The 22592-nt window shown below is 48.2% G+C and overlaps 1 protein-coding gene across 1 annotated transcript in view; it reads left to right on the forward strand.

Moving 5' to 3' along the window:
• The window catches only part of LOC147117690 (N-acetyllactosaminide beta-1,6-N-acetylglucosaminyl-transferase-like), a 54141-nt gene extending 37086 nt beyond the window's left edge, over positions 1-17055 (forward strand). Inside the window, exon 3 of the mRNA XM_085988889.1 lies at positions 9866-17055. Within this exon, the coding sequence (XP_085845015.1) occupies positions 9866-10053 (188 nt within the window). The 3' untranslated portion in view covers positions 10054-17055. The remainder of the gene's footprint in view (positions 1-9865) is intronic.
• The last annotated feature ends 5537 nt before the right edge of the window (positions 17056-22592 follow it).

Consider the following 22592-nt stretch of genomic DNA (forward strand, 5'->3'; position numbering starts at 1 on the left):
AGTTTACATAGAATTTTGCAACACAGAAACAGGTAATTTGCCTAACAGGTCTATGCTGAAGTTCATGTTCCAAACAAGCCTCCACCCACCTTACTTCATCTCGCCCTCTTTCTATTCTTTTCTGCCTCATGTGTTTATCTAACTTCCCCTTAAATGCATCTATGCTTATCGCCTCAATCATTCTATGTGGCAGCAAGTTGCACATTCTCGCCACTCTCTGAGTAAAGAAGTTTCTCCTGAAATCCTTTATTAGATTTATTAGTGATTATCTTGTATTTACGGCCTTTAGTTTTGGTCACTCCCATAAGTGGAAACATCTTCTCTACGTCTACCCCATCAAACCCCTTCATAATTGTGAAGACCTCTATCAGGTCATCTGTCTTTTTTCTAGAGCAAAGAGCTCCAGCCTGTTCAGCCTTTCCTGTTATTTGTACCCTCTTAGTTCTGGGATCATCCTTGTAAATCTTTATCGCACTGTCTCCAGAACCTCTCTATCCTTTTTGTAATATGGAGACCAGAACAGTGCACAGTACTCTTAAGTGTGGTCTAACTAAAGTTCTATATAGGTTTAACATAACTTCTGCTTTTGAATTCAATTCCTCTAGAAACAAACCCAAGTGCTTTGATCTAAAATTTTTTATGGCTTTGTTAACCTGCGTTGTTACTTTTAGGGAAGAATTTTAACAGGCAAGAACGGCTGGGTTGGGGTCGGGTTCATACTTAAAATCGGAGAAAAATGAAGCACGACCACAACCTGGCTCCAACATGCTGATTTCCGGGTTTAACTGAGGTGCATTTGGCTGCATCCGAGTAACATGCTCGCCGCAGTTGTGATCCTTATCACAGGCAATTAAGACACCATTTAATCTCATAATTACATGCAAATGAGGGGCCTTTGAAATTAATTTAACTTTCCTTTGGATTCAACGCCTCCAGCATGGGTTTTCCGGGGCTCAGGAAACTCGCCAGTGAAAAGCAGGCGAGTTCCAGGTGCGGTTCATCGGGATTTTAAACTTTCAGAATGCCTGATCTCAGTAAAGGCTCAGTTCGTATAGTTGCTTTGTCAGTTCCCTCTGGCAAACGTTTAGCAGAGAGTTCTTGTCAGCATAGAGGTTTTGGAGAAGTTTGGAGCTTATCGAACCGACACCAGCAGGGTGGGAGGCGTCATGTATATTTTTGACACTACATCAGAAGAGGAAGGGAATCCACGGCAGCGACGACGTGCTGTGGTGGGCTCAGCAGGTGCAGAGGAGAGAGGTGACCAACAGAGGCGCCGAGGTCGCAGGAGGCACTGCCCATGTAATGGGGTGTACAAACAGAGGCTCCGCTTTCTTAAGCTCTCGGAAGAGCAGTGCTTCTGCAGGCTGAGATTGTCATGCCAGGTGGCGACAGACATCTGCAGCCTCCTAGAAGAAAACTACCTGCTGGACCTGGGGGCCGTGCATTACTAGTGGTTGTGAAAGTGACCATCACCCTCAATATATTTGCCTCTGGTAACGCCCTGGAAGAAACCAGAGACACATCGAGGGTCTTGCAGTCCATTGCACATAAATGCATAAGGCAGGTGATGGATGGGTTGTTTGCCAGGGCTGTTGTGTAAACTTTCCCTGTGATGACAATAGCTAAAATGAGCGGGCACTGGGATTTGCCTTTCTGGCTGGCTTCCCATGGGTACAGGGTACCATTTATTGCACACATGTGACAATCCGAGCAGCACCACAGCAACTAGGAGTTTTTATCCACTGCAAGGAATGTTATTCCATCAATGTACAGCTGGTGTGCAACCAGAAGAAGAGGTTCATGCAGGTGTGCACCACATTCTCTGGGAGCTGCCGTGATGCTTTCACACGAGGCAGTCCAACAACACAGACCTTTTCGTTCCAGGAAGCAGGCTTCAAACTTGGTTCATGACACCTGTGAGGAATCAACCAATGAGGCGCAGGGGTGCTACAACGAATGCCACATGATCACCAGGTATGTCATAGAGCAAGCCATTGGAATGTTGAAGATGCGCTTCAGGTGCCCAGATAGGTCTCGAGGCGCTCTTCAGTAATCGCCAGCGAGGGTGTCCAGAATAATAGTGGTGTGCTGCGTCCTGCACAACATTGCACAAGAGAGGATTGCAGGTGGAGGAGGACAAAGAAGCTCATCAGGTACCTTTTGGATGAGGAGGAATATCAAGATGGGGCACTGATCGCTCGACCAACCACGTACATTGCTCATTGCTGCCAGGAATGCCCTCGGATAGCTAGAAGGTTCAGTTAATTATTGCGACGGGAACAAATACCACCACCAGCATCAAACACCCCCGCCACTTTGCATGAAACAGTCCTTCAACCGTGCATCCACCCACTAAATGCAGGAAGGATGTTCCCGATGGCGGTGGAGTCCAGAACCAGGGGTCACAGTCTAAGGATAAGGGGTAAGCCATTTAGGACTGAGATGAGGAGGAATTTCTTCACCCAGGGAGTGGTGAACCTGTGGAGTTCTCTACCACACAGGGCAGTTGAGGCCAATTCATTAAATATATTCAAGAAGGAGTTGGATATATTTCTTGAGGCTAAAGGGATATGGGGAGAAAGCTGCGACAGGGTACTGAATTTGGATGATCAGCCATGATCTCATTAAATGGCGGAGCGGGCTCAAGGGGCCGAATGGCCTACTCTTGCTCCTATCTTCTATGTTTCTATATACCACCCAATGGATTCTGTCCTGTATTGACAGTCATCATGAAAGAAGTGAAAGGGCCAGTTGGCACTCTGGACACAATAATGGGCAAGATGTGGCAGTGGTGCTAAATACATTTTATGTGACATTATGAAAAAAAAGAAGCATAACCCATTTTGTCAAACACCCATATGCATAACATTGGTGATTTACAATTGCCTTAATGTATGCTTCCTACTGCTTCTACATGGTGCAACCTCTGCAGCTTGAGCAGAGGTAGTGGCAGGCTGCTCCGATCCCTGCCCTGACAGCTGAGATGCGTTTGGCCTATGCCCTCTGGGTTTCAGAGCCCTGACAAAGATTGCTCCACCTGCACCTGTAGAGGCAGACTCGGACATCAGGAGACAAGGCAGCATGTTAGGTACCGGCCAGGGGGGCAGTGGGTGAGAAGTGGGAGCGCTTTGAGTGGAGTTCCCACTTCCATGTCCCTTTTTCCCCCATCATCCCTCTCCTAGGCCAGCACCACATCACCCCTACCACTCTGCTAAAGACCAGCTTGGTGAAGATCAGTGACTCGCTGTAAGGCCATGGATAAGGTATCTGTCATCCTGTTTAAGGTGAATAAACATGTTGGCATCTAATGTCTGCACAGTCATGGTCATGGCCTGTATGGACTCAATTGAGAGCCATGCTTGAAGCTCCATGCAGTTGGCCATTCTCCCCATGGCAAACATTCTTGCAATGACCTGCTCCACCAATCCACTAGTGTTCTGGTTGGACTCCTCCATCCTCTTGGCTATTGTGGAGAGTGTGTGTGGCACGTCTGTCAGTACTTTGCAATGCTGCTGATGCACCTCTAGCGTTTGCCTTCTCAACTATAGCCCCAGGGGTTCAGCATTTGTATCCAACCGAACAGAGCTTGGAGAGGATTGTGATGCCCAACATCGACTCTCCAGAGCTGTCCCTGCCACCAGTGTCTGCTTGTGCTCACTTGTGAAGTCTAAATCACAATGTGAAAACCCAACTAACTGTCTAACTGGACCCACTGAAGTGCAAGTAGTTGCATGGCTGTACGTCTTGTGACCGTGTGCCCACAGAAGGAATTAGGTCCACTGAGGAATGGTCCTGATGCATGTCCAGTGACACTTGCTGTACGCAAGGAGGCAAAAAAGGGATATGAATTAGTCATTACAAAGTAACGATCACCATACTCTGGCTTCTCATAGTTCAGTCATTGATGAAAGAAAGTAATTCTGTCACCAGCAATCTGCAAGTCCCCTGTCTCTCCATTTTTGACTGAGAGGGACGCAAATGTGCCATTTATCTCCAGGGTCACCTCCTCTGCATCTGAGCTGGACTATTTCTGGTGGCCCACCTCCAGTCCTCTCCCTTGGGTTTTGCGTGCCCTTCTCCTACAAGGGGTGAAAAATCAGACTGAGTGACTTATTCACCCAATGGATGCAGTGCATTCAGTGCGGATGACTGAGACAAATGCATCACAAAGCATAAGGATTGGGGTGAGTGGCAGCGGTGGATGGATACATAGGGAGCTGAGGAATTGCATAAAAGTGAAGGATGGATGTGAGGCGTGATGAGATGGAGAACACTTGGCAAGACAGAGTGAAAGGGGGGCAGGGTTACACCACAGGATGTAGGTGAATCAACAATTCCCTTTTCCACACCTGGTTAGGTTATTAAACCACTTCCTGGACTGTATCCAAGACCGGGGCACAATGCTCCTGCTGCTCACCACCTCAGCCACCTGCAACCACGCCGCCTTGGTGACAGCTGCAGGTTTCTTCCTCCCATTGCTGGGGGATGTCTCTCCTGCTCCTGACTGCACCCAGTAATTCAAGGGAAGCATAATTGAATCTGGGTGCTGCCCTTGCTCTATGTGCATCCATTCTAAACACCACCTGGCTCCTCCAAATTCCATTTCTGCATTGGCCCTTTAAATAGTGGACTTCAGATTGCATCATGCGGATATGCATCACACCCGCTGTGCAGCTTGGAGATGCAAAAGCTGGAAGGCAAAATTTATTGCCTCAATCAATCTGAAATCGCCCGCTGACTTCTTCCGGATTTCACACATGCGTTCAACCCCGCCATTACCCCCCCCCCTCAGAACCCGCCTTTACATTAATATTGACGCCTTAATGATTTGTGAATTAAAATCATTGAAGTAACTATGCAACTGTCAATCATGTAGACACTTTCGTGTGGGATCTGAAGCCTTCACACTGGTAGAATAACCTATTATTTTGTTCTCCACACCCTTTACGTACCAGGGTAACAGTTCAGCCATTGGTGAGAGCTTCTGTGGCAGAGCCACCAAGGGGTTCTTATATTGTTGTACATAATTGCCTGTAACAAAGTCAATCGGTATCTGTATTCGTTTGCTGCATGTTTACAGCGCGGTCTCTAAAGGGTTAAGACCAAGCGCGATGACGTCATCACATGGGTCACGTGACATTCCCAACGGCGGGAAATGTGATGACGTCATGACGTCAGACTGAGGGGCCTCCCCTCTCAGTCCTCGTGGAGCCAGCTTTAAGCAAAGACCTGTGTTTGAGTTCTCCTGTGTTTTTGAATGTTACTTCCACCAGTTTGCATTAAACATCGTTTTGGTTAGCTGATTGCCTTGCTCTTAGTAATTTCGTCAGGAATTCACGAATTCCTACAGTGGTGACCCCGATTCTTCGCGGACGATCTTCGTGGAGGAAGCGAGACGCAGTGACATGATGGAGGCCAACGCAGTGGCTTTGAAGCTCCCTCAGTTCTGGGAACAACAGGCGGCCTCCTGGTTTGTGCAAGTGGAGACTCAGTTCGAACTTTGGAACATAGTGCAGGATCAGACCCATTACCTCGACGTGGTCTCCGCACTCGACAGCTCCACGGCTTCGACGATCATCAGCCTGCTGGAAAATCCCCCCGGCCGACAGCAAGTACGACGCCCTTAAGGCGCGGCTTATCCAGGTATTCGGCCTCACAAAGTCGGAACGCGCCCGACGGTTACTCACGCTGCCCGGGTTAGGCGACTCCAAGCTGTCGGAGTTAATGAGCCAGATGCTCACACTCCTTGGTTCAGAACCGCAATGTTTCCTCTTTCGGGAATTGTTCCTGAGCCAATTGCCCGAGCAGGTGCAGGCAGCCCTCGCGAGGTCGGAAACTGCGGATTGTGTGGCGCTCGCGACCGAGGCTGACTAAATTTACGCCGTCATGCAACAATACTGCGCTGCCTCGAGGCCTCCCTCCCAGAAAGGCCCTGCCCTGCCGCCTCCACCATCCGGCTGGTGTTATTACCACGCCCGTTTCGGCCCGAAGGCCCGATGCTGCCGTCCTCCCTGCGGGTTCAAGCCTAAAGCAACGAAGAGACACCAGCACCAACTGCGCGACGGGAAGACCAAACCTGAAGTAGGCCCCATGGCCGCGATGGCGATTGGCGATTCCGGGAAGCTACTCTATGTCACCAATTCCATCTCAGGCCGGCAGTTTTTATGCGACATGGGAGCGCAGTGTAGCATCCTTCCCGCATCGGTCCTCGACATCCGGACTGGGAGGCGCGGTTGTCCACTCCAAGCTGCCAACGGCGGCGCTATTCATACATTTGGGAAACGGCGGGCCCAGGTGTGTTTCGGCAGTCAACGCTTCCAATGGGAGTTTATCACCACCAAGATTGCGCAAGCGATCCTCGGCGCCGACTTTTTATGTGCCAACAGCTTGTTAGTAGATTTGAAAAATCGTCGACTGATCAACGCCGCCACGTTCAACTCCATCCCGTGTTTTCAAGGTTCTGCCGCGTCGCACGCGGTTTCCTGCGCCTTGCCAGCGTCCAACGATTTCACCCGCCTCCTTGGGGAATTCCCAGAGTTAACCAGGCCCACCTTCTCTGCAACGACCGCCAAGCATGGGGTGGAGCACCATATTACGACGACCGGCTCCCCGGTTTACGCATGGGCTCGGCGATTGGAATCCAGCAAACTCGCGGCCGCGAAGGCCGAGTTCGCCACAATGGAGCGGTTGGGGATTATTCGCCGGTCGAATAGTCCCTGGTCCTCGCCGCTCCATATCGTCCCTAAACCCGGTGGCGGATGGCGGCCCTGCGGTGACTACCGACGGCTCAACGAGGTCACAACTCCTGATCGGTATCCCATACCACACATTCAGGATTTCTCTGCACATTTGGCCGCGAATTCGATTTTTTCCAAAGTCGACCTCATCCGTGGGTACATCAGGTGCCTGTGCACCCCCAGGACATCCCAAAGACGGCGGTTATTACCCCTTTCGGCCTATTTGAGTTTCTCCGAATGCCATTTGGGCTCAAGAATGTGGCACAGGCGTTTCAGCGCCTTATGGATTCGGTACTGCGGGACCTTAAGTTTTTATTTGTGTACCTCGATATTCTAATCACCAGCGCCACTAAAGAGGAACACATCACTCATCTGCGCTTACTCTTTCACCGCCTCCATCAACATGGCCTGATAATCAACCCGGCCAAATGCCAGTTCGGGCTGCAGCAGTTGGACTTTTTGGGCCACCGCATCACTTCGGAAGGGGGCGTTGCCACTTCCATCACAGGTGGAAACGATCGCAGCATTTACGTGGCCGCAGTCCGTCAAGGCCCTCCAGGAGTTCTTGGGTATGGTGAATTTTTATCATCGGTTTGTGCTCAGGGCCGCACAACTAATGCAGCCACTCTACGAGGCTCTCAGAGGAAAGCCGGGAAAGGGACCCGTGGTTTGGACGCCGGAGATGGATTGTGCCTTCGGGGACACGAAGCCCGCTCTCGCGAACGCAACGATGCTGGCACACCTGCCTGGCGCCACCATCGCCCTCACGACCGACGCTTCTGATTTCTCGATAGGAGCCGTGCAAGAGCAGTGGGTCAACGGTGCGTGGCAACCACTGGCGTTTTTTAGTCGCCAACTGCGCCGTAATGAGCGCAAGTACAGCACGTTCGACAGGGAGTTGTTGGCGTTGTTTCTGGCTATCCGCCATTTTCGTTTTCTTTTGGAAGGGCGCCATTTCACCGTGTTTGTGGACCACAAACCGCTGACGTTTGCTATGGCCAAGACTACCGAACCGTGGTCTGCTCGGCAGCAGCGGCAACTCACCTTTATTTCAGAGTTCACCACAGACATCCGTCATGTGGCCGGCAAGGACAACGTGGTGGCCGATTGCCTCTCGCTCCAGGCCGTCCAGCTGGGAATAGATTATTTACACATGGCTGCCGACCAAGCAGCTGACCCAGAAACTCAACTCAAGCTTTCCGTACCGACGACTCCTGCCTTCAGCCGACGGACGTACATTTCCACTCCGGCACCTCCTTTGCTCTGCGACGTCTCCATGGGGCCTCTCCGCCCGATCGTTCCGGTTTCCTGGCGTCGCAAAGTTTTTGACGCCATACATGGACTTTCACATCCTGGCGTGAGGGCGTCTCAGAAGTTACTGGCATCCAAATTCGTCTGGAGAGGGATGCGCACAGACGATCGTGACTGGGCTAATACCTGCGTCGTTTGCCAAGGTGCAACGTCATGTTAAAGCCCCCTTGGCCACCTTCGAAGTGCCGGAACCCCGTTTCGACCATGTCAACGTCGACCTCATTGGGCCACTTCCACCGTCACACGGTTTCACTCACCTCTTGACCATGGTCGACTGCACTACGAGATGGCTGGAGGCGGTTCCACTGATGTCCACTACCACCGTGGATGTCGCCAGGGCTTTTATTTCCTCGTGGGTGGCACGGTTCGGCGTCCCATCGGATATTTTGTCCAACCGCGGCCCACAATTCACGTCCGAGCTTTGGAATGCTGTGGCTATTGGTTTGGGCACCAAGCTCCATCGCACCACGGCCTACCACCCGCAGGCCAACAGGTTATGTGAGCGCTTTCATCGGTCGTTGAAGGCGGCGCTCAGAGCCAGCCTCCAGGGCACCGCATGGGTAGACAGGCTGCCTTGGGTTATGCTTGGTTTGCGTACGGCACCAAAAGAAGACCTGCAGTCGTCTGCCGTGGAACTGGTGTACGGCCAGACACTCCGGGTGCCAGGCAAGTTCCTGCCATCACCAACGCAGCCGTGGTCCGCAACCGAGCAACTCTATGCTGCCCGGATGTTCCAGCCGATTCCGACGTCACATCACGGTCTTCCGGCCTCCCATATTCCAGTGGAGCTAATGCGGGCCACGTTCGTTTTTGTTCATCACGATGCCCATCGCAGTCCACTCGAGCCTCCTTACGCGGGGCCTTTCCGAGTATTGCGGGTGGGTGCCAAGAGTTTTTTGGTCGACATCGGCGGCAAACCCGACCACATTTCAGTGGACCGCCTCAAGCCCGCGCACCTGGACCTCGAACAGCCAGTCAAAACCGCACAGCCGCTGCGTCGTAGTCGGCCGCCCGTCGCTGCCACGCCCGGCCAGATCGTTCCACCTGCCAGTTCATCAACTGCCCAGCACATTCCTCTCCTGGAATATAGGAGTCGTTCGAACAGGCTTGTCCGACCTCCTCTTCGATTGGCTGCCGTTGTTAAGGACAATTCTGGGGGGGCGCATGTGGCAGAGCCACCAAGGGGTTCTTATATTGTACATAATTGCCTGTAACAAAGTCAATCGGTATCTGTATTCGTTTGCTGCATGTTAACAGCGCGGTCTCTAAAGGGTTAAGACCAAGCGCGATGACATCATCACGTGGGTCACATGACGTTCCCAACGGCGGGAAATGTGATGACGTCATGACGTCAGACTGAGGGGCCTCCCCTCTCAGTCCTCGTGGAGCCAGCTTTAAGCAAAGACCTGTGTTTGAGTTCTCCTGTGTTTTTGAATGTTACTTCCACCAGTTTGCATTAAACATCGTTTTGGTTAGCTGATTGCCTTGCTCTTAGTAATTTCGTCAGGAATTCACGAATTCCTACACTTCCATTATTTATCAGTTGTGGCACTTTGCCATCTGCTGCATTTTTTAAACATGCAACAGCTGCTGATAATTCTGTCTGCTAACTTATTGCAGTTGTATTTAATTTGCTTGTATGTTTGAGGAATGTAATAATTGATTTTAAAACCAGGAACTTGCAGTTACTGTATTGGGGGAAAAACCTGAACTTGCTTACCCATGTATGGCACAATTGAGTGATTAATAAATGCCTTTCTACTGCAGTTGCGAACTTCTGTCAGACTGTAAATAATGGACTTTTGTATGTCTTGCAGGTCACTATGTCAGAAATATTTGTATTTATGGACCTGAGGATTTGAAGTGGTTGAGTGAAAAAAGCAGCTTGTTTGCTAATAAATTTGAACTCCATGCCTATCCACCAACTCTAGAATGCCTTGAATACCGGATCCTCAACCGAGCTCTGAATCAGAGCACCATTGCTCCGCGTTCAAATTTCTGGTAGCAACTTCAAATGGATTGTAAGCATCGCAGGACATGAGATCAAGAAAAATGCCATAAACTGAGACACGATCTGGGATAAACTTGATTTTTTTTTACTGCTTGAATATGTGTTTTTGTTTAAATGGGTTACATTCACATCTGTTTTTTCTTTTGACACCATGGAAATGTTGAGTATACCATTAAAAGTCCTGGGTAGGGATAAATTCAATAGTAAGAGAGCATTTGCCACCATCTGTAGCTGTATATGGTGAGTGTAACCAATTCCCTCACACTCCCATTTTATTTAAGAGAGGGGGGGGGGGGGGGCGCGGTTAACTCGTCAATTTGGGTTGCATAGAACTTAAGTTATAAACTTTATGTACTGTAAGAGATGCCAGTCGGTTGCGCACAGGCTGTGTTTGCACTTTCCGTGAACAGCTGCTCGTTGAATTGTAGGCACAGCATGAAAATGTCAAGCGATCTATCTTGTTGACATTTTATATGAAAGCCACCTACTCTTTTTTTTTTTGAATAGCAATATCTTTTACGCGGCTCTGATGCCGGCCTAGGGGCATCAAGTTGATGGGAGCGCCGGTCGGAAATGGGGCCTGTGACATTCAAGTCGTTTCTGTGCCCCCCTCGCACCAGGAGTGGGATATCCCAACATTACCCCCTTAACTACTGCGCGCCTTTCTTTTTAAATCTGATTTTTGAATTGAAGTACTGTAGCAAAATGAAGGTGTCTGGGAACTAAGCAAACTGCTTGAGAAGTGAAATAGTTCCACAAACAAAATGGCTGCCCTGCGTCTTAGAATTTTTGATGCTCAGACTTGCATGATCTGTTCAAGTAAATGTTTTTTTTAAAGGACCATAGGATTCTTGGAAATATTCTCAAATTTTATTTTTCCAAGAGTTCTCAAAGGCAATAGAGATCAAAAGAGTCTGGAAATGTTGGAAATCCGTACATTTAATTTCAGGTCGGTCAGCAGCTGAATGAAGAGAATAGGTTAATGTGTTGGGTGAGACTCTTCATGGCAACAGAGCGCTAATGAAGTATTCCACCTGAAGCACTAATCGGCCCTCCTCCTCTTCAAGATGCTGGTTTGACCTGCTGTGTCATTTTCAGGATTTTCTATTATTACTGAAGCAAATCAATCTTGTTTTTTGGTTGTGTTGAACATTAGACTACTGTAATTTTCGAGCTTTGTAACAATCATCGGTGACTGTTGCACACAAGAAGGCCCTATGGAGTAGTGAATCACTGTAAGCACAAGAGAAATGCAGTTCCTTAATGAGATAGAATAGACTAGGCACTATAGAAACAAAGAATAGCAGTAGGGACCAGTGTAGTGCGTTATTAAATTGCAATGTATATTTTATCAGTGCAAAGAATTTTCTCCTGGAAGTTTGTAATGGTTTAATTTAAGCTTGTAAATCAGACAATCTTTGTAACTATCTTTTTGTCACAGCCATCTTACTGACCTTATTGATTATACAACTAATTACATTTTACTAAATAGATCTATTCATGGTTCATTTAGGTGCAATATTCATGGTGGTCCCTTTAAGAAATAAAGAATGGTCTCAGGATTTTTTTAATGTCCTTTAAATATGTATGTAACCGTTGCATGTTTAATATTTGTTCTTCCAGAAATCTACTTTTTACAGTAAAATATTTCCCAAAGTTGGTCTTTGGCTAATTTTAGTGGGAAAATAACTTGAGAGTTTTAAAAAGTTTTGTAATGCAAATAATTTACCTATATTCAGGGCTGATCTGATCATTTACCCATCTCCAAAAAAAGGAGTTGGTTAATTGGGAGAGCGCCAAATTTTGCTTGCCAAGGCCAATAATGACCAGCTTGTGCAGTATTCCACAGCTACAGAATCGATTCTGAGAGCGAGAGCTACTGTTTCTGCAGAAATGTTGCTGAATTAGGAGTTCAAGTACCCATGTAAAGTCTTTTAATCAGAATGTCCATTCACTGGTGAACAAGGCCCTTGCCATCCATGACTTTACTGTGGACGATTGCATTCATATCATGGCTTTAATGGAAACTTGACCTTGCTCTTTTATAGAAGCCTCTCCACTGGGCTATACTTTCCTCCCCTGCTGCCATGGTGGGGGTGTGGCCTTTATCACCAAATCACACCTTGTTCTCTCCCCCTCTAGTAGCTTCTCTTTCGAGCACCTGACCTTGTTCTACCCCTCTTCCTTGTCCTCTACCTACCCCACAAGCTCACGCGGCGTTACTCAGAGATATCCTCCCTCCTCTTTCCTCAGCCTCTGTACAGAGCGATGACTCTGCCTTGTTGATTTCAATCTCCATCACATCTCACCTCGCCACTGTTGTGTATGTACCTTTAATAGAGAACTGACTTTATACTGTAGTACCGGCAGTGACCACACCTGTATATAAAGCCATTGCAGGCTTCTGTACTTACAGTTTAAGCTTACCCTCTGTTCAGTAAATACCTGTTATTATTGTTCTCCTGCAGTCCGTGTATTATTGATACGCGGACACTACACTGGCGACGAGCAGGTTCGAACTCACCTGCAGTACTGCATCACCTCACGGGGATCTTTCCCTGAAAAGAAGCTTCTTGGAGGTCGAAGTCAGAGCAACGGGCATCGACCGCGGGCAACCGCCCAAAGATCCATCGGAGTTCGGAGAATTGCAGGGGAGGCTGTGGAGAGCTGGGCTTGGCTCCCCAGTCAAGGTGTTCCAGCAAGTCGTGCTGGTAGCAGGTAGTGCACTGACCCTTCCAGACTGTGGCGGGCTCGAGCTCGATCGAGTGGCTCTGCAAAGGGGCCATGCAGCGTCGTCGGGAGGAAAAGAGAGAGAGAGCGAGAGGGTGGTGCTCAAGAACCGGGCAGCGTAGAGAAAATAAAACCAGGGGAAGGAAAAGTGAGACACGCCGAAGCCGCGGGTCGCTGCCATTACCCTGTAGAACGCTAGGAGCAGCGTGGCAGCAAGGGGAAGAAGGAAAAGCGCGGGAGGCGCCATTTTATTCCATTGGGGAAGAAGGAAAAGCGCGGGAGGCGCCATTTTAAACCACCCAAGATGCCAAAGAGTGGCAGTATCACTGCTTTCGACAACGAGGTAGAAGACTGGACCACGTATGTGGAAAGAATTTAAATGTACTGCAAGGCAAATGAGGTGGCCGATGGAAAGGCGGCGTCGGTATTATTAAATTTGATGGGCGCGAGAACGTACGGACTATTGCGGAATTTAATTACCCCAGCTAAACCAATGGAGAAAAGTTTTGAAGAGATTGTTAATATCTTACAGGAACACCTAAACCCTACACCGCTGCTGATAGCAGAAAGATTCAAGTTCCATAAAAGAAACCAGCACAAAGATGAGAACAATGCTGACTATCTTATGGAACTACGCAAGTTATCGAAGCACTGCCAGTTCGGAGCAGGACTGGCAGACACCTTTTAAGGGATAAGTTTGTCTGCGGGCTCCAGAGTGAAGGAACCCAGAAACGACTACTTTCTGAAAAGGACCTGACGCTAGAACAGGCTTGCAGCGTGGCAGTATCCTATGAAGCAGCAGCACGGGGAGCTGTGGAAACAACAGAAACCACAAGAATACAGCGCTAACGAAATGGCGTATGGAGCAGAAAAGTGCTATCGCTGCGGCAGAACAACCCATGATCAGAAGGACTGCTGGTTTAAGGACAAAGTATGCAGGCAATGTGGGAAAATGGGACACATAGCAAGAGTCTGCAGGTCGGGAAAGAAAACCAACACTAAAAGAACTACTAAGAAAAAGTACAAGAAAGTAAAAAAAATGACAGACAGTAGTTCAGAAGGTCAGGAGAGTGATAATGACTCCGGGAGCAGGAGACTAAGTTGTCTAAAGTTACACAACGTGATTGCAAAGGAGGATCACCGAACCATTTGGGTCACCCTCATAATAGCAGGGTCCCAAGTAAAGATGGAATTGGACACAGGATCAGCCCTAACTGTCATGAATCAACGAGACTATGAGCGGCTATTCTCACACATACCCTTGAAGGACACGTCCATTGTATTGAAGACATACACGGGGCAAAAAGTCTACCCCAGAGGAAAAATAAGGGTGCCCGTTAAATACAACGGCAAGGAAACACAGAAACTGTATCTATATATACTGCAAGATGGAAGACCACCATTATTGGGACGTGAATGGATCCGAAAAATACAATTGGATTGGCATTCCATTCAGGTGCTAACGGTGACTGACAAAAAGGATGACGACGTCACACCTGGACGACTGTCAAAAATTCTAACTGACGCGAAAGAGGTGTTCCAACAAGGACTTGGGACTCTAAAAGGAGTAACGGCAATGATAAAAATCGAATATAACGCAAACCCAAAATTTTTTAAGGCCAGACCGGTACCGTACGCGATCCGCCCAGCCGTTGAAGCAGAGCTGGAGAGTCTGGGTGTGCTGTCCAAGGTGGACTGGAGCGAGTGGGCCACACCCATCGTTCCTGTAATGAATAAATAGTTGAGCAGCACGCCTAGGGAGCCGAAGAAGGTTCGCATCTGTGGGGTCTTCAAGGTAACTGTGAACCCAGTCCTGCACACAGTACAATATCCACTTCCACGGATAGAAGATATTTTCGCCTCACTATCTGGAGGGAAACGCTTTACGAAGATTGATCTGGCCCAAGCGTATCTACAAATGGATGTGGAAGAAGCATCTAGGAAATACCTCACGATAAACACTCACAAAGGTCTTTACCAGTACAACCGACTGGTATTCGGGGTAGCATCAGCCCCGGCTATTTGGCAGAGGGCGATGGAACAAGTCCTGCAAGGGATCCCGGGGACCCAGTGTTATTTGGATGACATCCTGGTTACGGGCGAAAATGACAGTGAACACCTTGCCAACCTGGAGCAGGTGCTCACTAGATGACAAGAATATGGGCTACGAGCCAACCGCCCCAAATGCGAGTTCTTCAGGAGACAAATCTCATATTGTGGCCACATGATTGATGAGGAAGGGTTGCATAAGTCCCCAGACAAGATTGAGGCAGTAGTCAAGGCTCCAGCACTGGAAAATGTGTCGCAACTGAGGTCGTTCCTCGGGTTGGTGAACTACTACCATAAGTTCTTGCCGAATTTATCTACAATTCTGCACCCACTGAACGCCCTCCTTCAAGCTGGTGTAACATGGAAATGGAGTGATGAGTGTAAGCGTGCCTTTCAGGAATGTAAATGCCAATTACTCTGTCCGGGCAGAAATTCACCCTACTGACTGATCATCAGCCTCTGGTCTCCATTTTTAACCCAAAGAAGGGCGTTCCGGTGATGACGGTGCAACGGCTGCAAAGATGGTCACTTTTTTTCTAGGGGCACATCAGTACGACATAGAGTACAAGGGTACGAAACAGCATGGAAACGCTGATGGGCTGTCGCGCCTACTGTTGCCTATGGTGGAGGAAGCACCTGCAGTGGACCCTGTTGAGATATTCCATTCGACCATAGTCGAATGTCTACCTGTTACAAACTCAAGTATAGAGAAGGAAACCCGAAATGACCCGACACACTCTCGGGTCTATGATTTGACGGTGAAGGGATGGCCAGCACATGGTGACTCACTGTTGCCAGCATTCTCGCCAAGGAGAGAACAGCTGTCAGTGTGCCGGGGGACCTTGATGTGTGGATCCCGAGTGGTAATTCCACCCAAGTTAAGGGATAGAGTGCTCAATGAGCTTCATGAGGGTCATCTGGGAGGGGTAAAAATTAAGAGCCTAGCCAGGGCGTTTGTGTGGTGGCCGGGAATCGATAAAGAAATCGAGGATATGACCAAGAGATGCACAGGATGCCAGAAGGTCCAAAATGCTCCACCACAGGCCCCGCTACACCCATGGGAGTGGCCCTCATTTCCATGGCAACGGGTACACATTGATTTTGCTGGTCCATTTATGGACTCAATGTTTCTAATCGCCGTGGATGCCCATTCAAAATGGCCAGAGGTCATCAAAATGTCCCACCACCACCACGGAGAAAACTATTGCAGTCCTACAGACCATCTTCGCCAGGAATGGCTTGCCAGAACAGATTTGCTCTGACAATGGGCCACAGTTTGTGTCTGAGGATTTCCGGAGGTTTCTGAGGAATAATGGGGTGAAACATTACACATCTGCCCCATATCATCCAGCCACAAATGGATTGGCTGAGAGGTTTGTTCAGACCTTTAAAAAGGCAATAAAGGCGATGTATAACGACTACACACCACTACAACACAAGGTGGATAATTTCTTGTTTGCTTACCGGAATGCGACACATGCAGTCACCAACCAAGCTCCAGCCATAATGTTCTTCAACCGAAGGCTAAGATGTCGCCTGGATTTGCTCAAACCAAACATAAGACGAGATGTTGAGGTTAAGCAATTCCAGCCAACCAGGAGCTTCAAGATAGGGCAACCAGTCTTGGCCCGCGACTACCGAACAGAAAAATGGCAGCCAGGAACGATATGCACACAGCAGGGACCACTAATGTACACAGTGGACGTTGGAGAGAGCATCGTGAGACGCCACGCTGACCAGATTCTAGAGTCACAGGAACAAGCCAAACCCATATCACGAGCATATGCACCTGGTAATGAACCCGAAGTACAGATTGCGTCTACCTCAGAATCAGTGGTATTGGAAGCTGACGAACCAACCAATGACAATGAGCCAGCATCGACTCCGCCGCAAGAACAGGATACTCGAGAAAGGCGCTGTCCAGTCAGGATCAGGAAGCCTCCTCAAAGACTGAACTTATAAATGATTATTTCAGTTGATGTGTACATAGTACAGAGAAAATTGTAATTGTAATTAGTTATTATTTAATTGTTAAATGAATGTTATGTACTGTTGATCTAAAAGGGGAGGAATTGTTGTGTATGTACCTTTTTAATAGAGAACTGACTTTATACTGCAGTACCGGCAGTGACCACACCTGTATATAAAGCCATAGCAGGCTTCTGTACTTTCAGTTTAAGCTTACCCTCTGTTCAGTAAATACCTGTTATTATTGTTCTCCTGCAGTCCGTGTATTATTGATACGCGGACACTACAGCCACCACTCCTCTGAATTTACTGATCAAAGTCCTCTCTTAAACTCTCCCTTCATATAAACGCTTACAGCCGTCCCCTCAGCCTTGCCCTCTCTACTCACATGGTTTCAATCAAAGACAAGGCCACTTCTGACCACTTCCTTGTATTCCTTAGCACCCACAACCCCCAACCTCTTCCAACCCCATTTCCTTCTGCATCCACCCCTAGAATAAACTCCTCCCTTCCCCCCCCCCCCCCCCACCCACTCCCAAATGACTTGCAAAAGCACTTTGGCCTTCCGTTCATAACGATATTGATCTACTTAACCACTCCCTCTCTTCCACCTTTTGGACTCCTCCAACACTAAGGGCCATAACTACCTCTACCCTATTGAACCCTTTCATAATTTAAAGATCTCTATTTGGCCACCTCTGTTTTCTCTTTTCTAACGAAAAGAGCCTCCGCCTGTTCAATCTTTCCTGATAATTGTAACCTCTTAGTTCTGGGATCATCCTTGTAAATCTTTTTTGCACTTTCTCCAGTGCCTCTATATCCTTTCTTTATAATATGGAGACCAGAAATGTTCACAATACTCCAAGTGTGGTCTAAACAAGGTTCTATACAAATTTAACATAACTTCTCTGCTATTCAATTCTATTCCTTGAGAAATGAACCCCAGTGCTTTTGTTTTCATTTTTATGGCCTTGTTAACCTGCGGTGCGACATTTAATGATTTGTGAATCTGAACCCCGAGATCCCTTTGCACCTTCATCCCATTTAGACTCTTACTTTCCAATGAGTATGTGGCCGCCTTATTTCTCCTACTAAAATGCACCACTTCGTACTGGCCTACATTGAAATTCATTTGCCAATTACCCGCCCATTCTGCAGGTTAGTTAACTTCCTCTTGTATCCCTCTAGAGATGAACCCCACGTTTTCTACGGTGATCCAATTCCATGTGGTTAAAGAGGTGGACTTCCTCAGTGGCCCTGATGGACTTGTTCTGTTACTGCTTTATCCACAGGCCTTGGTCTTTAACCATTTTTACCACCTTCTCACAGGCCTTTCAATGTTAATTCCTACATTGTGCCTCCACCATGATCACATTAAAAGGTGGTGGTTTTGTCTCCCAATCATCGCAAGTGGGCTAACCACCATCTTCAGCTGCAGTCTGTTGGTGCTTCTGCCATCACCCTACTCCTGCCTACCCACCCCTCCCCACACCCCATTCATAGGAACAGGAGTAGGCCATTCAGGCCCTTGCGCCTGTTCTGCCAATCAATTAAATCAAAGCCCCATTTACCCGCCTCTGATCCATATCCCTTAATATCCTTTCCTAACCAGGTCTACCAATCTCTGTTTCAATTGCCCCAGTATCCGCAGCCTTTTGGGAGAGAGAGAGTTCCAGATTTCTACAAACCAATTACTGATCCATGTCACAAAGTTGCCTCCAATTCCTTGCACTTCCATTTTTGCTAATGTCTTGTGCGGAACCTTATCAAATGCCTTCTGAAAGTCCATATAGACACCATCCATGGATATTCCCCTTGTGCCCTCAAAAAATTCACCTAGATTAGTCGGACACGTCTTGCCCTTCACAAATCCACGCTGACTCTCCCTGATCAGCTCAAATTTTTCCAAGTCTGTAACGTGCTTTGAGGGCATGATTGGCACTATATAAGTAGAATTTCTTTTCCTTCTTTTCAGCTCTGATGCAGAGTTACACATGCAACACGTTAATCTCATGAACCTGCTATGTCTTACCAATATTTTATTGGCTATGAACTAGTTGGCTTTGGCCGCTCCTCAACTACATACCTGCACCATATTCTAGCATGAAATTCAGGATAACGAGGCAACCATTTTCAAAGCTTTTAGGTAAAAATGGCCCTAGGGAGGGATGGAAATCAGGCAGGGTTCCTTATCCTGGTTGCATTTCAATGACAATGGACGGGCAGGGATGATGGAGGCTGGTGTGTGGAAAGTGCTCAAGTATGGACATTGGATGAGACAGCATCCGGGGTTGCATATGGTGCTTCCATGTTTGGATCTTGCCAACACTCACTTTCTAGGCTGTTGACCAGTGTATCAAGAGGGATGCTGATGCCCTGTGGAGCTGCCTTCAGGAAAGGAGGGAAGAAAATTGAGGACGGTTAAAGCCATCAAGGGGACCTCACAGCTGACATCATTTGGCTACAGGTGGCTCCTTACCACCATCTAGTGGTTAATTATTTTATTACCGTGGATTTATTTTTCCACAGTAGTGAAAAAGGATTCTTCTCTATGCTGAACACTGTTTCCTGCCATCAGTGAACTGGTGACTGAGTGGATATTAACTGAGTTACTTTCTTCACCTGCACATGCTTGTTGTCAGGAAGCAAACACTCTTATGGATCCCTTTTTCCACTCACAAGGATGTTGCCTCAGGAAAGCTGGAGCAGCAGTGGCCCCTGTGGAGCACAAGCTTGAGGAATTGATTTGCAAGCTTAAAATTGGTGTCTGCACGAAGGTTAATGCAGTACCGACTAGCAAAGTGGTGAGTGTTGTGTATGTACCTTTAAGAGAATAACTGGTCTCAGACTGCAGTACCGGCAGTGACCACCCCTGTATAAAAGGCGCTAGTGAGCCTCTGTTGTTTTCAGTTTCACTATTGACTTCCATCAGTAAAGACGTGTTTTGTTCAACTCCTGCTGTCCGTGTCTCAATCATTCACGGACGTAATACTGGCGACGAGCAGATACGAACCTACCTACAGTCTGCACCACCTCCTGGGATCCATTCCTACAGCGAAGTGAGCAGAGGTCGAGGCCAGAAAGAAAAGAAAGTAAGAGGCAGTAGAAACGGGCGTCGACCGTGGGCATCCACCCCTGTGTTGCGGAGTTGAAGATTGCTGGAGAAGCTGTCGGAAGCGGGACCTGGTACCTGTCGACGGTGCTTCAGCTAATCGGGCTGGTGGCAGGTAGTGCACTGATCCTTCCTGGGCTGCGGCGGTCGCGAACTCGAGCGGGTGGTTTGCAACGGGGCCGAGCAGCGTTGTCGGGAAGAAGAGAGAGAGAGGGTGGAGTACACAGGGCGCGGCCGGTGCTACGAAGCCGGGCTGCATATAGACCCGCGAAGAGGGAGGCAAGAGTCCCACAGGGTTGTTCCACGACGGGAAAATAACAAAAAAAGAAGAAATATTAAACGCGCAAGAAACCGCGAGGAGCTGCAGGTTGCAACGGGAACCGCGGAAAGCAGCGCTAGCAATAGCGGGGAAGAAGGCAAAGCGCGGGAGGCGCCATCTTAATCAGCGGGGAAGAAGGCAAAGCGCAGGAGGCGCCATTTTGTTAAATCGGGGAAGAAGGCAAAGCGCGGGAGGCGCCATTTTAGATTTGCAAGATGCCGAAGACTGGCTGTATCACTGCTTTTGATAATACAATAGAGGACTGGACCACGTATGTGGAAAGAGTCGAGGTATATTTCGAGGCAAACGAAATAGCGGAGGAAAAAAAGGCATCGATATTGCTAAACTTAATGGGCGCTAGAACGTACGTCCTATTACGGGACCTGATTACTCCAGCCAAACCGAAGGCGAAGAGTTTTAACGAAATTGTTTCTATCCTACAGGAACACCTAAACCCTGCACCGCTGTTGATAGCAGAAAGATTTAAATTCCACAGGAGAACTCAGCATAAAGATGAGAGCAATGCTGAGACCTTACGGAACTACGCAAGCTATCAAAGCATTGCCAGTTCGGAGCAGGACTGGCAGATACCCTACGGGACAAATTTGTCTGTGGACTCCTGAGTGAAGGAACCCAGAAGAAGTTACTCTCCGAGAAAGAGCTGACGCTAGATAAGGCTTTCAGCGTGGCAGTATCGTATGAAGCAGCAGCCAGGGGAGCTGCAGAAATTCAACAAAAACCACAGGAATATGGCACCCACAAAATGACACAAGGATTTGCAAAATGTTATCACTGCGGCAGAACTAACCATGACCAGAAGGACTGCTGGTCCAAAGACAAAATATACAGGCAATGCGGGAAGATGGGACACATTGCACGAGTTTGCAGGTCTGGGAAGAAGATCAGCGACAACAAAAAGGCTACTAAGGAACCATACAAGAAAGTACAAAAGATGACGGACAGTAGTTCCGAAGACCAGATGAGCGATAGTGAATCCGGGAACAGGAGACTAAGCTGTCTCAAACTTCACAATGTAATCGCAAAAGAGGATCACCGAACCATTTGGGTCACCCTCACGATAGCAGGGTCCCAAGTTAAAATGGAATTGGATACAGGATCAGCGCTAACCGTCATGAATCGACGAGACTACGAGTGGCTATTTTCTCACACACCCTTGAGAGAGACATCCATCGTCTTGACGACGTATACGGTGCAAAAAGTATACCCCAGAGGAAAAATAAGGGTGCCTGTCAAATACAACGGCAAGAAAATACAGAAATTGTATCTCTACATACTGCCAAATGGTGGACCACCGTTATTGGGACGGGAATGGATCAGGAAGATAAACTTAGATTGTCACTCCATTCATGCAATGATGGTGGACGGTAAAAAAGATGAAGATGTCACTCCTGGACGATTGTCAACAATCTTAGCTAACGCCAAGGAGGTATTTCAACAAGAACTGGGCACGCTTAAAGGCGTAACCGCCTCGATAAAAATTGAAGAGAATGCAGTTCCCAAGTTTTTCAAAGCAAGACCGGTACCATATGCAATTCGCCCAGCCGTCGAGGCAGAGCTGGAGAATCTGGAGAAGGCAGGCGGCGTGTTGTCTAAGGTCGACTGGAGCGAGTGGGCGACACCCATCGTTCCTGTCATGAAGAAAACGTTAAGCAATAAGTCCGGGGAGCCAAGGAAGATTCACATCTGTGGGGATTTCAAGGTGACGGTGAACCCAGTCCTTCACACAGTACAATATCCTCTTCCAAGGATAGAAGACATCTTCGCCTCACTGTCTGGAGGGAAGCATTTTACAAAAATTGACCTAGCACAAGCATATTTGCAGATGGAGGTTGAAGAGTCCTCTAGGAAGTATCTCACGATAAACACTCACAAAGGTCTTTACCAGTATCATCGATTGGTATTCGGAGTAGCATCGGCTCCGGCGATATGGCAAAGAGCGATGGAACAAGTCCTGCAAGGGATTCCGGGGACTCGGTGTTACTTGGACGACATCCTTGTGACAGGTGAAGATGACAGTGAACACCTTAACAACCTAGAACAGGTGCTCACTAGACTACGGGAACATGGGCTGCGAGCCAACCGCCCCAAGTGCGAATTTTCTAAGAAACAGATATCGTATTGTGGCCACGTGATTGATGAAGAGGGGTTACATAAGTCCCCTGACAAAATTGAAGCGGTTGTTAAGGCCCCAGCGCCTGAAAATTTGTCGCAACTGAGGTCATTCCTCGGATTGGTGAATTACTACCATAAGTTTTTGCCGAATTTGTCGACAATTCTGCACCCACTGAACGCCCTGCTGTGAACGGGGGTAGCATGGAAATGGAGCGATGATTG

Source organism: Somniosus microcephalus, chromosome 5 (genome assembly GCF_052327205.1).
Source record: "Somniosus microcephalus isolate GS21.2 chromosome 5, FLI_Smic_1.0, whole genome shotgun sequence".
NCBI lineage: Eukaryota > Metazoa > Chordata > Chondrichthyes > Squaliformes > Somniosidae > Somniosus > Somniosus microcephalus.